This window comes from Chaetura pelagica, unplaced genomic scaffold, assembly GCF_000747805.2.
Source record: "Chaetura pelagica isolate M959 unplaced genomic scaffold, ChaPel_1.0 scaffold37, whole genome shotgun sequence".
Lineage (NCBI taxonomy): Eukaryota > Metazoa > Chordata > Aves > Apodiformes > Apodidae > Chaetura > Chaetura pelagica.
The window spans coordinates 3572788-3586507 of NW_009954567.1; the positions used below are offsets into that span (position 1 = coordinate 3572788).

At 37.5% G+C, this 13720-nt stretch overlaps 1 protein-coding gene across 1 annotated transcript in view; it reads left to right on the plus strand.

Moving 5' to 3' along the window:
• IPO11 (importin 11) overlaps positions 1-13720 on the plus strand; it is an 83372-nt gene that overhangs the window by 36783 nt on the left and 32869 nt on the right. The window contains exons 19-23 of the mRNA XM_010005362.1: positions 1194-1307; positions 4970-5085; positions 7035-7111; positions 12453-12532; positions 13053-13133. Coding sequence (XP_010003664.1) covers positions 1194-1307; positions 4970-5085; positions 7035-7111; positions 12453-12532; positions 13053-13133 — 468 coding nt within the window. The remainder of the gene's footprint in view (positions 1-1193; positions 1308-4969; positions 5086-7034; positions 7112-12452; positions 12533-13052; positions 13134-13720) is intronic.

Below are 13720 nucleotides of genomic sequence, written 5' to 3' on the forward strand. Positions count from 1 at the left end.
TTCTTTACTATATATTTTTGCATGGACTTAATTTTTAGAGTGTAGAAAGACTTTCACCGCTCTGTGCATTGCTTGCAAGTTTTGGGTTTTTTTGCTTATTATAATTGTCTCATCTTAATCTGAAATAGTATTTTATTAAATCTTAGTAAAAGAGCTATTTTAGGGAACAAAATGTTTCACACTCCTACGGACTATGCAGTTAAATGTACAGTGGTTTATTGGCACTGGTAGGGATCACGATAGCCTGTACAGCTCTCTCCTTAACTACATGAAAAGTTGAAGTTCACATTAGGAATTTTCAGCACTTCTTTCTTAGTATGAAAATATATTCTTCAGCTTATGCATAAAGAAATTGGTATGCTTTTTCAGAATTAAAGAATAAATTGTTAACTGCTATTGTCTCAGGATTTTTTGTGTTGTTTTTTTGTTTATTTGGGGTTTTTTGTTGGTTTTGGGGGGTATTTTTGTGGTATTATTAAGGACAGAGATAATGCACGATTTTGAGCTTATATCCTTTTTCTACAAATAATGCTGTTTGAGAGCCAAATGAAGCTTTCCTAATTGCCCCTTGTCTGAACATGCAGGAAAAGTCAACTTCACAGCAGATTTACCTAGATCAGCTAGAAAAGCAGCAGAAGAAACAAGCTGAGAATGAACTTTTGAGTCTGTTTAAGCTAATTCCTAATTACATACTTTGGAAGACAAATAGATTAACCTTTTAGTATTGTAGAAGAAATAAATCATCATAGAAGAAATAAAGTCAGGTCAGACCTCTGGAGGTTAAGTAGTACAATCCTTGCTCAAAGCACTGGTAACTTTAGAGATTATTCAGCATTATTTTTATTTTCCAGGAACTGTTTCTGTCTTCTTAAAGGATACCATTATTAGGAATCCTGTCTAAGTGAAGAATATATTAGTATGAAAATACCACTGGTTATCAAACAAAGCATTTTTTGTATTTACTACTTAAGCCTGATTGCTCTGCACAAAAGTTGCCATAAGTCATATGTTCTTTCCAAAGCACTTTGCAGTCAAAAGTTGATGTAGTCACAGAGGAGGTAATATCGTGTTTTAGGAAGAGGGAAGAGGAATAAATTAAAACAAGCTCTGTTTTTGCTATTAAATATTTCAGAAATTATTTTGGGGATAAATTAATGGCCTTGTTTCACACAAATTTGTGTTCTGACTTTCAGATACGACCATATGTAGGATGTTTGGTTCAGTATTTACCACTCCTTTGGAAACAGAGTGAGGAGCACAATATGCTACGATGTGCCATTCTAACCACCCTGATCCATCTTGTCAAGGTAAGGGGTCAGATTCACATAAATGTCAGTCTCTCTCAGATGTGCCTATGTGTTCTCTGTAGGTATATATATATACATACATATATGTATAGATAAAGTTAAGGTATATTCTGGTTTTATAGTCTTATTTCTAAATTCTTTTCAGTCTTAGAATCATGATACTCTGATAGTAGAGGTAAAGATGGCTGATGTTAAGCACTTACTTTATTTCCAGGGGCTTGTTAAGTAAAAGCAGTTCTTCAGGTAGATTTGGTTGTATTCTAGATGGTTTCAGTTTTGTAATCTTGGAACTGAACCTCCTTTAGTGACCTTGTAGTCTATGTTAAAGAGCTTGTTCTGGCTTCCTGTATTTCCCAGCCAGCATCAGGAGTGTTGGTCTCTTCTTACATTTATGTATGGTTCAGAGTTGATTCTGCACATCTGTTTCCCTTTTGCTCTCCATTCAGCTCCAAAGGATGTGGAATTTGTACTTTGGTTGCAAGCTTTCTGTGAAGATGGCAGTTTTTAAAACATAGGGCAAAATATGGGCCACTACAATGTTTCCTTTTGCCTGTTCTTTAAATTTGTGTCAAGTGTTGCTTGTTTAAATTAAACCTGTTAGATTTAATGTCTCTGAAGGCTGCTGTTGGCATTGACTAATTATGGGTCACATTTATTTAGTATTCAAACCTTTTTATTGTTATCACATTTAGCTTTTCTGCTACTTTGATACCTATTATGTCCTTTCACAGTAATCTTTGTAACATTTTTATATAGCATACTGAGAATAGAGGTGAGCATAGGGATTCTCAGACAATTGTTTTTCTGTAGACCTGTCATTTTTTTTCTTAAATAATTGTGTTGTGGAGAACTTTAACTTTCCAAAATATATCTCTTGCATCTATCAATATGAGGTTTCATTTTTCCATAGTTGTTTATTTAACTAAGTTTGTTTAGTTCACTTAGTGTCTTCCAGTTCTCAAAGCTAAAGAAATCCAGGTAATTTTTGGTCCCAGACTTTGCCATATAACATTAATAGCTGTGTTGACTAACATTGTACCTAAATGGAAATTGTGGGTAATCTGTGGTGAGATAAGTAAATTTTGACCCTTTGGAATCACATAATCATTTAGGTTGGAAAAGACTGAAGATGATGGAGTCCAACACTTAACCTAGGAAACTACCAAGTCCACCGCTAAATGATGTCCCCCTAAAGCACCATTTCTACATGTCTTTTAAATAACCCCTGAGGTGGTGCCTTCACAGCTTTCCTGGGCAGCCTGTTCTAGTTCCTGACAATCCTTTCAGTGAATACATTTTTCCTAATACTCAATCTAAACTTCCCCTTGAGCAACTTGAGGCTGTTTCCTCTTGTCCTATTACTTGCTTCTTGAGGGACAAGACTGACACCCACCTGGTTACAACATCCTTTTAGGTAGTTCTAGAGAGTGATAAGATCTCTCCTGAGCCTTCTCCAGGCTAAACAATCCTAGTGTCCTCAGCCACTCACCATAAGACTTGTCCTCTAGACTCTTCACCAGCTTTGTTGACCTTCTCTGGCTGTGCTTCAGCAACTCAATGTCCTTGTAGTGAAAGGCCCAAAAACTGAACACAGTGTTTCGAGTTCAGTCTCTCCAGTGCTGAGTATTTCCCTAGTCCTCTTGGCCATGCTATTTGTGATGGAAGCCAGGATGCACCTTGGTCACCTGGACACAGTGCTGGCTCGTATTCAGCCACTGTCAGTCAACACCCCCAGGTCTGTTTCCTCTGGGCAGCGTTCCAACCACTCTGCCCCAAGCCTGTAGCATTGCATGAGGTTGTTGTGACTCAAGGGCAGGATCCAACACTTAGCCTTTTTGAACCTCATACAGGTTGGATTTGACACGTCAGTCCAACCTGACCAGATCCCTCTGCAGAGCCTCCTGTCAACACTCCAACCCAACTTGGTGTTATCTGTAAGCTTACTGAGAGTACACTTGATCCCGTCACCCAGATTACTGAAAAAGATATTAAAGAGAGCTGGCCCCAGCACTAAACCCTAGGGAACACCATGTTGTGACCAGCCACCAACTGGGTTGAACTCTGTTCATCACAGGTCTTTGAGCCTGGCCATCCAGCCAGTGTTTTACCCAGAGAAGTGTACACCTGTGTAAGCCATGAGCAGCCAGTTTCTTCAGGAGATTACTGTGCAAAACTGTGTCAAAGGCTTTAATAAAGTCCAGGAATCAACATCTGCAGCTTTTCTGTCATCCCTGAGGTCACCTTGTCATAGAAGGAGTGATCATATTTGTCAAGCAGGATCTGTGTTTTATAAACCTGTACTTACTGTGCTTGATGTTGTCCTACATATGCCTTGTAATGACACTCCAGATGAACGGCTTGGGTAGCTTTGATTCTTCATAGTAACTTTCATCTCTTCTCTGTTTTTCTATACTTGTACAATAAATCCCCTTATGCCTCTCAAGGCTTACTGTAATGCCTTGGTAGAGGATTTTGAAAGCCTATAGAAAGTATTAGTTGCTTGCTTTATCCAAGGATAATAGTTAAAAGTAAATGAATCCCTTCTCAGCAAAGGAAGAGATTTTACTATAATTAAATAATTCTTGAACTTGAAATATCTAGAAATATCTGTGCTGTTGGCAGTAAAAATACAAATAAAAAAGAGGAATTACTGGACATTACAACTAGAGGAAAAATTAGGGTTCTTTTAAAAGTAGACTTATTTCAAACAAAGAAAAAATAAATTTTAACAATAAACAACTTTTGAAACTTCTCCTTACTGGCTTCTGTGAAGGCCAAAAGTTTGCGGACACGAAGACATTAGACAAATTTACGGAAGGTTCATTTTATTTTAAGACAAGTTTGTTTAAGTAAATAAATAATTCCACAAAGCATTTAGAAACTTAGAAACATGAAATAACTTTAAACCTAACAGCTTCTGAATATAGTAATTATGCAAAAGCAGGTTTCTACTAACCTCAGTTATCTTAATTAGTAATACTACAAAATAGGAAGTAGTTCCCAGTTTGATAAGTCCATTCATTTTCGGATTACTTTTAATTTATGTCCAATTTGACAGTACTTATCCTCAGCGTATTTTTAAAAATTGGGGTTTCTTATGAAATTATTGCTGAAGAAATTCTCATCTCTATTCTTGAGAAGATATCTTTGTGTATGGCTCATAGATCATTAAAAAAAATTGATCCCTGTCATCAGTGTGTGAATTTTTCAGTGGGAATGAAAACAAACCCTTCTGACTCTTGAAAATGTCTTAAGATTTAATATGTTGTAAGGTCCAAAAGTATTTTTTTTCTTGATCTTTTAAATATTCACCATTTAGTAATTTAGGATTTGTTAAACTTGTGACTTTTCCCAGAAGGAAAATGACCAGTGAGTAGTTATAGGAATGTGCATTGTTTATAATTTTTTCTTGCAGACAATTGGTAAGTTGTTTTTTTTTCAAAAATTGTGTTATTTTCTCAAGACAAGTTACGAGAAAGGTCGGGAGTATCAGACCATTTTGTTGGTGTGTGGAATAGATTCAAGTTCAACCACTGATTTCTTGAATGCATGTTTATAGTATCTGAATAGAACAGCGTCACAGATATTTTTCAATGCTATTCTTTAAATACTTGATTTGGGATTTTTGAAGTATTTGACTTTTTTTTAATTTATTTTTGTAGGGACTGGGAGCAGACAGCAAAAATCTCTATCCTTTTCTACTTCCAGTTATTCAGCTAAGTACGGATGTTTCTCAGCCTCCACATGTCTATCTTCTAGAAGATGGTTTAGAGTTGTGGTAAGAATGCTCCTTTTCAGTTTCTAATTTTTAAAATGTTGCTTTTGCATCCTCACAAGAAAAAAAAGAAGATTTAAAAGAAACCTTGGGCTTTATTAAGAATTTAATTCCACCAATAATTTAATTTATTTTAATTTAATTCCACCAAGATGATCAAAGGCCTGGAGCGCCTCTGCTATGAAGACAGGCTGAGAGTTGGGGCTGTTCAGCCTGGGGAAGGCTCCAGGGAGACTTTATAGCACCTTCCAGTACTTGAAAGGGGCTTTTCATCAGAGAAGATAGTGATAGACAATGGGTAATGGTTTTAAACTGAGAGAGGGGAGATTTAGGTTAGATATTAGAAAGAAATTCTTCGCTATCAGGGTGGTGAGGAACTGGAATGTGTTGCCCAGGGATGTTGTTCATGCCCCATCCCTGGAGGTTTTTAAGGCCAGGTTGGACAAGGTTTTGTGCAACCTGGTCTAGTGGTAGGATTCCCTGCTCCTGGCAGTGGGGTTGGAACTTGACGATCTTTAAAGTCCCTTCCAACCTTAATGATTCTGTGATTCTATAATTATTAAGAATTTTTCTTCTTATCTTACCTTAACCTCATCTATGTCATACATTTTCTCAAAAGAGATGAGTTTAGGAAGTTAATGAAAGAAACATAAAAATTACTGAGCAGGTAATCCATTTTCAGGCAGTTGATTGTGATAAACAGTTCTCTTTTGATAAAGAACAGCAAGACGAAAAGTCTAGACTCAGTATAATGCGCATGCTAAACTAACAATTTGACGTGCCTGACTTTGGGAGCACAATGACCCAATGATCTCAAGCTATTTGGTGCATGAAAACAAAACAAGAAGTGACACTGTGATCAGTTTGCTGTGCGCATGGTTGTTTCTGGATGCAGCTAACACACTAGGAGGAGGTAAACTGTTACCAGGAACAAATACAGCATATATATTTCCAGCAGAATAGGAGTGTATTGAGTTGTCTAGAAATAGTGAAGGATTCCTTCAAAATTGTACATGAGCATTTGAATTTCAAATACTTAATCTACAAATGATCTGCTCTATGTGCAGCAAAACTAAGAATTACAATGCTAGTAGTGGTAGTGAGTCAAAAGTACAAGATCTGTACAAAATTTAAGGAAGCAGCCTTTTTAATTTATCAGTTCAGAACTTTTGTATCTTAAAAATACTTATCTTGAGGTTGTTATTCTGGTGCCTATGCAGAAGGATGTTTTAAGACATTGTAGAGCATCAGAGAAACCTGTATGGAGCTAGCAGAGACAGTTGGGACTCTAATGTCTTCTTGAACCAAGAGCAGGAGAACAGCTAAGACACATTATATTATCCAAAAAGTTTCATAAGTACAGTAATCCTACACCTAAGATCTAGGAACAAACTGGAATGTGATTCTATGTCTTTTAAGTATTAATTTAATTTGTAGCTATTCTTTTCAAACCTTGGAATTTTTTTATTCTTATGAACAATGCTGAACATACATTTATAGTCTTATGAATTGTAATCAATTGATAATTTCAGACCTGATAAAGAGAAAAAAGAGGCAAGTAAAGGAAGGTTTCAGCTGGTTGCTACCACAGCTTCTCCTTTGAGATACAAAGCACTATGCATGTTGTCCTTACATCATGAATGTTCCTGTCTAGACACTTTTCTTGAGTTCTCTTGGGCTAAACAGTCTCACTGTTGCATGTTTGTGGTTATGATTATAAAAAGACAGAAGCATGTTTTTCTTTCTTTTCCTGCTGTAGCAAGACCTGTGCCTGTACTGATACCTCTGTGGCAAGGGCTAGTGCCACACTTGAAATATGCTTCAAGTAATTGTTGCACGTTATATGAAGATCATATAAATGGTTACTAGAAGTTAAAATCTTTTACATTTGTCAAAAGACTTCTCAATGTTATTCATAGATCATTAAAATATTTTGCTTAATCTATTTTTAGGTTAGTGACCTTGGAAAATAGTCCATATCTTACACCTGAGCTCCTAAGAATATTTCAGAACATGTCTGCCCTTCTTGGTAAGTCTTTTACTAGTAACATTTCTAGCTTTTTTTCCTACTGCTTGTTTTTCATGTATTAAGTAATGGTGTTGTGGCTTTGAAAATTTTAACTATTTTTAAAAGGCCATGTTTTTATTCCCGTCTTTATTACCTACTTACCCTTGTTCTCTTTTTTAATAAATTGAAGCTGCATTGTACCCCCAAAAATTTGTCTTTTTAGTTTATCCTTTCAGACACAATGTAGGACATTTTCAAATAACCAAATGTCTATATGCGTATTGGTCATCAACACGGAAATTAAAGGGAGTAGTTTTGCCTTATTTGTTATCAAAATATAAACTTCATAGTGAAGATTAAGATTCAGTGCTTAGGAAATACTGACATTTGGGATGGTTTTGCTTTGTAATTAAACGGAGTATAAAAATTTAGTGGTTTAAATTTATTATGTAAATAGGGTTTTGTTTAATGAAATCTATAGCTATACTTTTGTAGGTTATGGAGCTAATAATAGGAAATTGATTCTTTTTCTTAGAGGAATGTGTTTATAAAATGACGTGAGTTAGCTTTTTAATTTATTGTTTTTTTCAACACTTACTATTTTAATCTGATGAAAAGTCAGTAGAAAGTTACATCATGGTGGGTAGGTGCGAGACGATGCCTTCTGTTAATTCTCTCTGCATACTAGATCTCTAATGACAAAACTGCTCAGGAATGCAGTGTTTTGTAGTGGTTTTAGGTACGTTTTAGGTTCTGTAGCTGCCAAATACATACTATTTCTCTTCATTCATATCTACACTACCTTTCCTTCTCCTTGTTCTGTGTTGGTAGTAGATAATATCTTCCCTAGGAAGCTTGTACTATACAGGTGGTTGGTGTTCATAGTTATGTCACACTGCCAATCTGCTTGAGTTAAATTCAGAACTACTCTGTATTTGTGGCTTGATTATATTTGCTGCAGATATTTTCATGTATCATAGGATCATAGAATCATTTAGGTTGGAAAAGACCTTTAAGATAATTGAGTCCAACCATTAACCCTACTCTGCCAAGTCCAGCACTAAGCTGTATTCCCAAGCATTAAATCTAGACAGCTTTTAAACACATCCAGGGATAGTCACTCAATCACCTCCCTTGATAGGATGTTCCAATGTCTGACAACCCTTTCACTGAAAAAGTTCTTCCTAATGTCTATTCTAAACCTCCCTTGGTGCAGCTTGATGCTGTTTCCTCTTGTTCTATCATCAGTTGATTGCAAGAAGAGACCAGTGCCTACCTCTTTACCACATCTTTTCAGGTAGTTGTAGAGGGCAATGAGGTGTCCCCTTGACCTCTTATTCTTCAGACTAAATAGCCCCCCTTTCCTCAGACACTCCTCATAAGACTTGTTCTCAAGGCCATTTACCAGCTTTGTCGCCCTTCTTTGAGGACACTCCAGCATCTTGATATTCTTCTCATATAGAGGTGCCCAAAACTGGACACAGTATTTGAGGTGTGGCCTCACCAGTGCTGAGTACAGAGGCACAATCACATCCCTGCTCCTGCTGGCCAGACTATTTCTAATACAGGCCAGGATGCTTTTGGCCTTCTTGGCCACCTGGGCACACTGCTGGCTCATATTCAGCTGCCTATCTATCAGAACCCCCAGGTCTCCCTTTCTGCTGAGCAGTTACCGCTCTTTCCCCAGCCTGTAGCATTGCATGGGGCAAACTTACTGAGGGTGCATTCTGTCTCCTCATCAGGATCATTCATAAAGATGTTAAAAAGAAGTGGTCCCGACACTGAGCCCTGTGGTACCCCAGTTGTGACAGGCTGCCAGCTGGATTTAACTTCATTCACTAACACTCTCTGGCCCTGGTCATCCAACCAGTGTTCTACTTAGCAGAGTGTATGTCCATCCGAGCCAGACAGTTTTTTCTCCTCTTCTTGTCCTCACAGAATCACAGAATCTTAGGGATTGGAAGGGACCTTGAAAGATCATCTAGTCCAACCCCCCTGCCAGAGCAGGATCACCTAGAGTACATCACACAGGAGATCAGCTAGAGTAGATCACCCAGGAACCTCCCTGGTCTTCATGCAACACTTTCCAGGGTAGAGATCAGTTAGAAAGAAAACCTTGGTTGTCAACTCAGTCTTAAGTTAGCAAAGGGAAGATAGGTTGAAGAGAAGTTCTGAGTAGTTGACTGTCTTGCATATGTCTTTTGGAGCAGGGTGGAGAACTAGAAACATGGTGCTCAAAAAAATGGTTTTGCTGAAAATGCAGTGTAAGGAGTGTGAACCTCCTAACTTTTAGTTTCTGATTTTTTTTCTTACTAAATGTAATTGCTCTAATATACAGGTAATATCAGGATTTTTTCTGGTTAGTATAACTCCTCTGTCAGTAAAGGCAAATCCTGTCTAAGGGTTCACCCAAACCTAAGGGCAAATCTTGCCTGACTAATTTGGTGGCCTTTTACAATGGGGTCTGTTGATGGACAAAGGGAGAACAACTCATGTCATCTACCTGGACCTGTGCAAAGACTTCGACACTGTCCTGCAAGACATTCTGGTATCTAAATTGGAATAATACAGATTCAATGGATTGACCACTTGTTTGGTAAGAAACTAGCTGGGTGGTTGCGCTCAAAGAGTTGTGATCAATGACTTGATGCCCGGATGGATACATGTAATGAGTGGTCTTCCCCAGGGGTTGGTACTGGGACCAACATTGTTTAACCTCTTAGTCAGTGACACAGGCAGTAGTATTGAGTGTACCCTCAGCAAGTTTGCTGGCAACACCAACCTATGTGGTGCAGTTGACATGCTCAAGGGAAGGGAGGCCATCAAGAGCAACCTTGACAGGTGGGCTCTTGAAAAATGCATGAGGTACAACAAGGCCAAGTGCACAGTCCTGCACCTTGGTCAGGGCCATCCCATGCACAATGAAGTTTGGATGGAGAATGGATTGGTAACAGCCCTGAAAAGAACTTGGGAGTGTTGGTGGACAAGAAGCTCAACACGATGTAAATGTGCAACCCAGAAAGCCAACCACGCCCTGGACTGCATCAAAGGAAGAGTGGCCAGGAGGTCAAGGGAGCTGATTCTCCCCCTCTACTCTGCTTTCATGAAGTGCCACCTGGAGTGCTGTGGCTACTTCTGGAGCCCCCAACACAGGAAGTACATGGAGCTCTTGAAGTGAGTCCAACGGAGGCTGCAAAGATCATCACAGGGCTGGAGCACCTCTCCTATGAAGACAGGCTGAAAGAGTTTGGGTTGTTCAGCCTGGAGAAGAGAAGGCTTCAGGCAGAACTCATAGCATCCTTCTAGTACCTGAGGGGGCCTACAGGAAAGCTGGGGAGGAACTTTAGACATGGGCATAGAGAGATTGCAGAGGTTCTTTAATCCATGTTTGGGTGCAGCAGATTGAATAATGTGAAATGGAGGAATACATTAATTCTTGGAGGGTGGATGCATTTCTGCATGGAGATTGCTAAAAATGACAACTGAATCTGATAATATTTCAAGTTGGGAATATGGTCAAAATCAAGATTTACATGTTTCAAGAACAATCAGGTTTAATCTGCCTGTGCTGGCCTTGTAAAGGTAGTGGTAAAAATCAGGTTACTGGAACTGGAGTAATTCCTCTGAACCTAAACAAAACCCAGAGGAGCATATTCATTAGTTCACAAAAAGATACGTTCGATTCAGCAAAACCTGGCAAGTGAATTGAGGTGTAATTGTTTTTTAAATGTAATCAGTTGAAGGCAATATTTTCCAGAAAAATGCTTTTACCGAGCTTTGCACAGATGAGTGACTGAAATTCTGTTGTTTTCGCAACATCTGTTTTGCCTGTTTTTTTTCTCCTGGATTGAAATAACTGCAAATTCCTGCAGTTTGCTACGTGTGCTTCATTACCTTTGTATCAGTTATTCCAGAATCACAGAATGGAAAGTTGTGGAAAGATTGGTAGCACTGCATGTTTATGTGACCATTTCTTTACAATTTTTCTACTGCATCAATGACTGAAACCTAAAATATGGTTGTGTCCAGTAAGAAAACAACCATTGCAGACCTCTAAGGAGGATGCGATAACTTAGAAAATGTGGCAAACTAGCTAAAAGCTATGAAAACTAATTTATAAATGTATTGGAATCTTTTGATGAGGATGTTGGGTGGGTAGATGAAAAACAGGTTTTTTTCAACTTAAGATATGTATACATTAAAAATAAGTGATAGCGAGACATGAGCTGTCCAAGCTTTAGGATATTAATGTCTTCATGCATTCAAAGCGGCCCAATGGCCATTTATGATAACAGGGGCATTAATATTAATTTCAATGGGAAGGAAAAGAAGAGAAACTGCTAAAACTCCCGAGAACTTTTCAGATATTATAATGGAAATCAGTCATAGTTTCTATCAAGTGATAATTTTTTCTTGGAAATATTTCTATTTAAGCATCACTAGGTGTAAGCCACACTTTCCTACAGGCTGCATTCCTGTAAGCCATGAAAGACAAACCAGGTCTTAGCCAAATGCTGATGTTAGTTTAGTTAGTAAGGAATTTTATTTAAGATTTATATAGAACTGTTTTCCTATTGGGTTGCAATGATGATTTTATTTGAATCTTAATTAAAGGTGGTACTTAGTTTACCAAGAAAGTTTTTAGACAATGACGGCTATTTGTTTTCTGCACCAGTATCAACCTCCATGTGAAACTTGGAAACCTTTTGTTTTGCTGTAAATTGTGTTTATAGATGCTCTGGAGTGATTTTCTTCTAAAACAGTCTTACAGGTACTGCCTGAGGACATTTCTTTTTTTTTCTCCCTTCAAACTACTGTTGTATACCATCTCTTCTGTGTATCTGTCTCTTAAGTGGATATGCTTTCCTTAGTGAAATACTTGAGGAATGGCCTGAGCTCAGTGTGTTTCAATCTAAAAGCTCAACGCCATTTGATTTGGCACCTGGGTCAGAAGAGCAAACTGCAATCTTGATTTCACTCTAATTAGCATTTGCTGACTCAAATGTTAGAGAGATAATTTATGAGTAATTGCAAGTCTCTTAAGTATGTGTTTCATTAATTCTGTCTTTAATATCTTCTCTAGCCCACTAAAACATCCAAATTTGACTCTTCTTTTTTTATTGACTTTTGAGTTTATAGGACTTCTTTCTTGTGCTTCCGTTTGAGAACATGAAAGCTGTTATTGTCCCTCATTTGTTGTTCTCTGACAGGGCGACAGAACCTGAATTGTACTGAATCAAACATAACTTTTTTCTGTTTGTAGACATCTGACACTTAAAAGCTTTGTGAGGAAAAAGTGAATTGTTTGGAAGTGAATTCTTCAAATGTTGATGTTCTGAATTGTGATATTATTTTTTTCTAGAAATGAGTTCAGAAAACCTCAAAAATTGTTTTAAGATCATCAATGCTTATATTTTCTTATCGTCATCTGAATTTTTACAGGTATGTTACTATTATATGAGGATTTGTATTAGCACCTTGGTTCCCTACCAACCAATTATTTTTTTTTTTAAATTTATCTTTATGGCACGTGATGGAGACTCATTCAAACAAGATTTGAGAAAGATACTATTTAGAATTAATGTTTTGTGGATTGATTTAGTACTTTGGTACCCGAAAGGCCCTGTGTAGTAATGCTGCAAGATCTAAATAGTCATCATAAATTCTAGCAAGAATTGACTAGAGTTGTTATGCCTTGTTCTCACACCTTCTTCATTAGAAAATTCGTTGAGATTGATTGTTTTAAAATTGTGCAATGTTAAAAAACAGCAAGATGCTTAGATTAGATTTTTAATTAGTGCGGGAAGGATGATCATTTTAGCAAATATGATAATTGAAGAGAAGCTGGGTCTTTGGACATAAGTAATCACTAATGTGTTGAGTGTTTCAATATGCACATTGATGCATGTGCATATTGAAACAAACGTGTTTGTGTAATACCTTCTTTTTCATTTAATTTCAGATGTATGCTGCTGGCTTGTGCCGGTCATTTTGCGAACTTTTGAAGGACATAACTACTGAAGGTCAAGTTCAAGTTTTAAAGGTAGAGTGTAATAAAAATAATACCTAGCTATTCATCTCTGTACATCCATTATTCTTACTAGTTTTTTGTCAGGTTAGAGTAATATTTTTGAGGATTATGAATGTAGAACTTCTAGAAGAAAACAATTGTTGCCTCTGTTTCATAATTAATTTTTCATGTCACAAATTGTGTGACTCATACATTGGAACTCCCTATATATACACAGTTTCCTTGCAAAAATCAGAGCACCGTGAGCAGACTTGCCTGCTCTCTGAGGTTCTGTTCATGATGCTGAAGGTAATTCTGTCACAGGCCTGAATGAGTGTCAACCTGTCAACCTAGTGTACAGTTGTTCCAGCCAAGAGTCAGCAGTGTACAAGTGTCCGGCAGTCAGTTGGTGGTGTAGAGTCATCCTTTTCTGGCTAGCTTGAGTCCTCTTTGTATAAAGGGATTTAGATTAAAAGTCTCTGGTATATTTCCCATCTGATTATTTTCTAGATTACTAGAGAAAGGTGGTTATTGAGGGCTTGGATCTTCATTAAAATAATTTGTTCTACAGCCAGGTAACAGCACACTTAAACAGCCAGGTGACCCATCACTGCATTGTG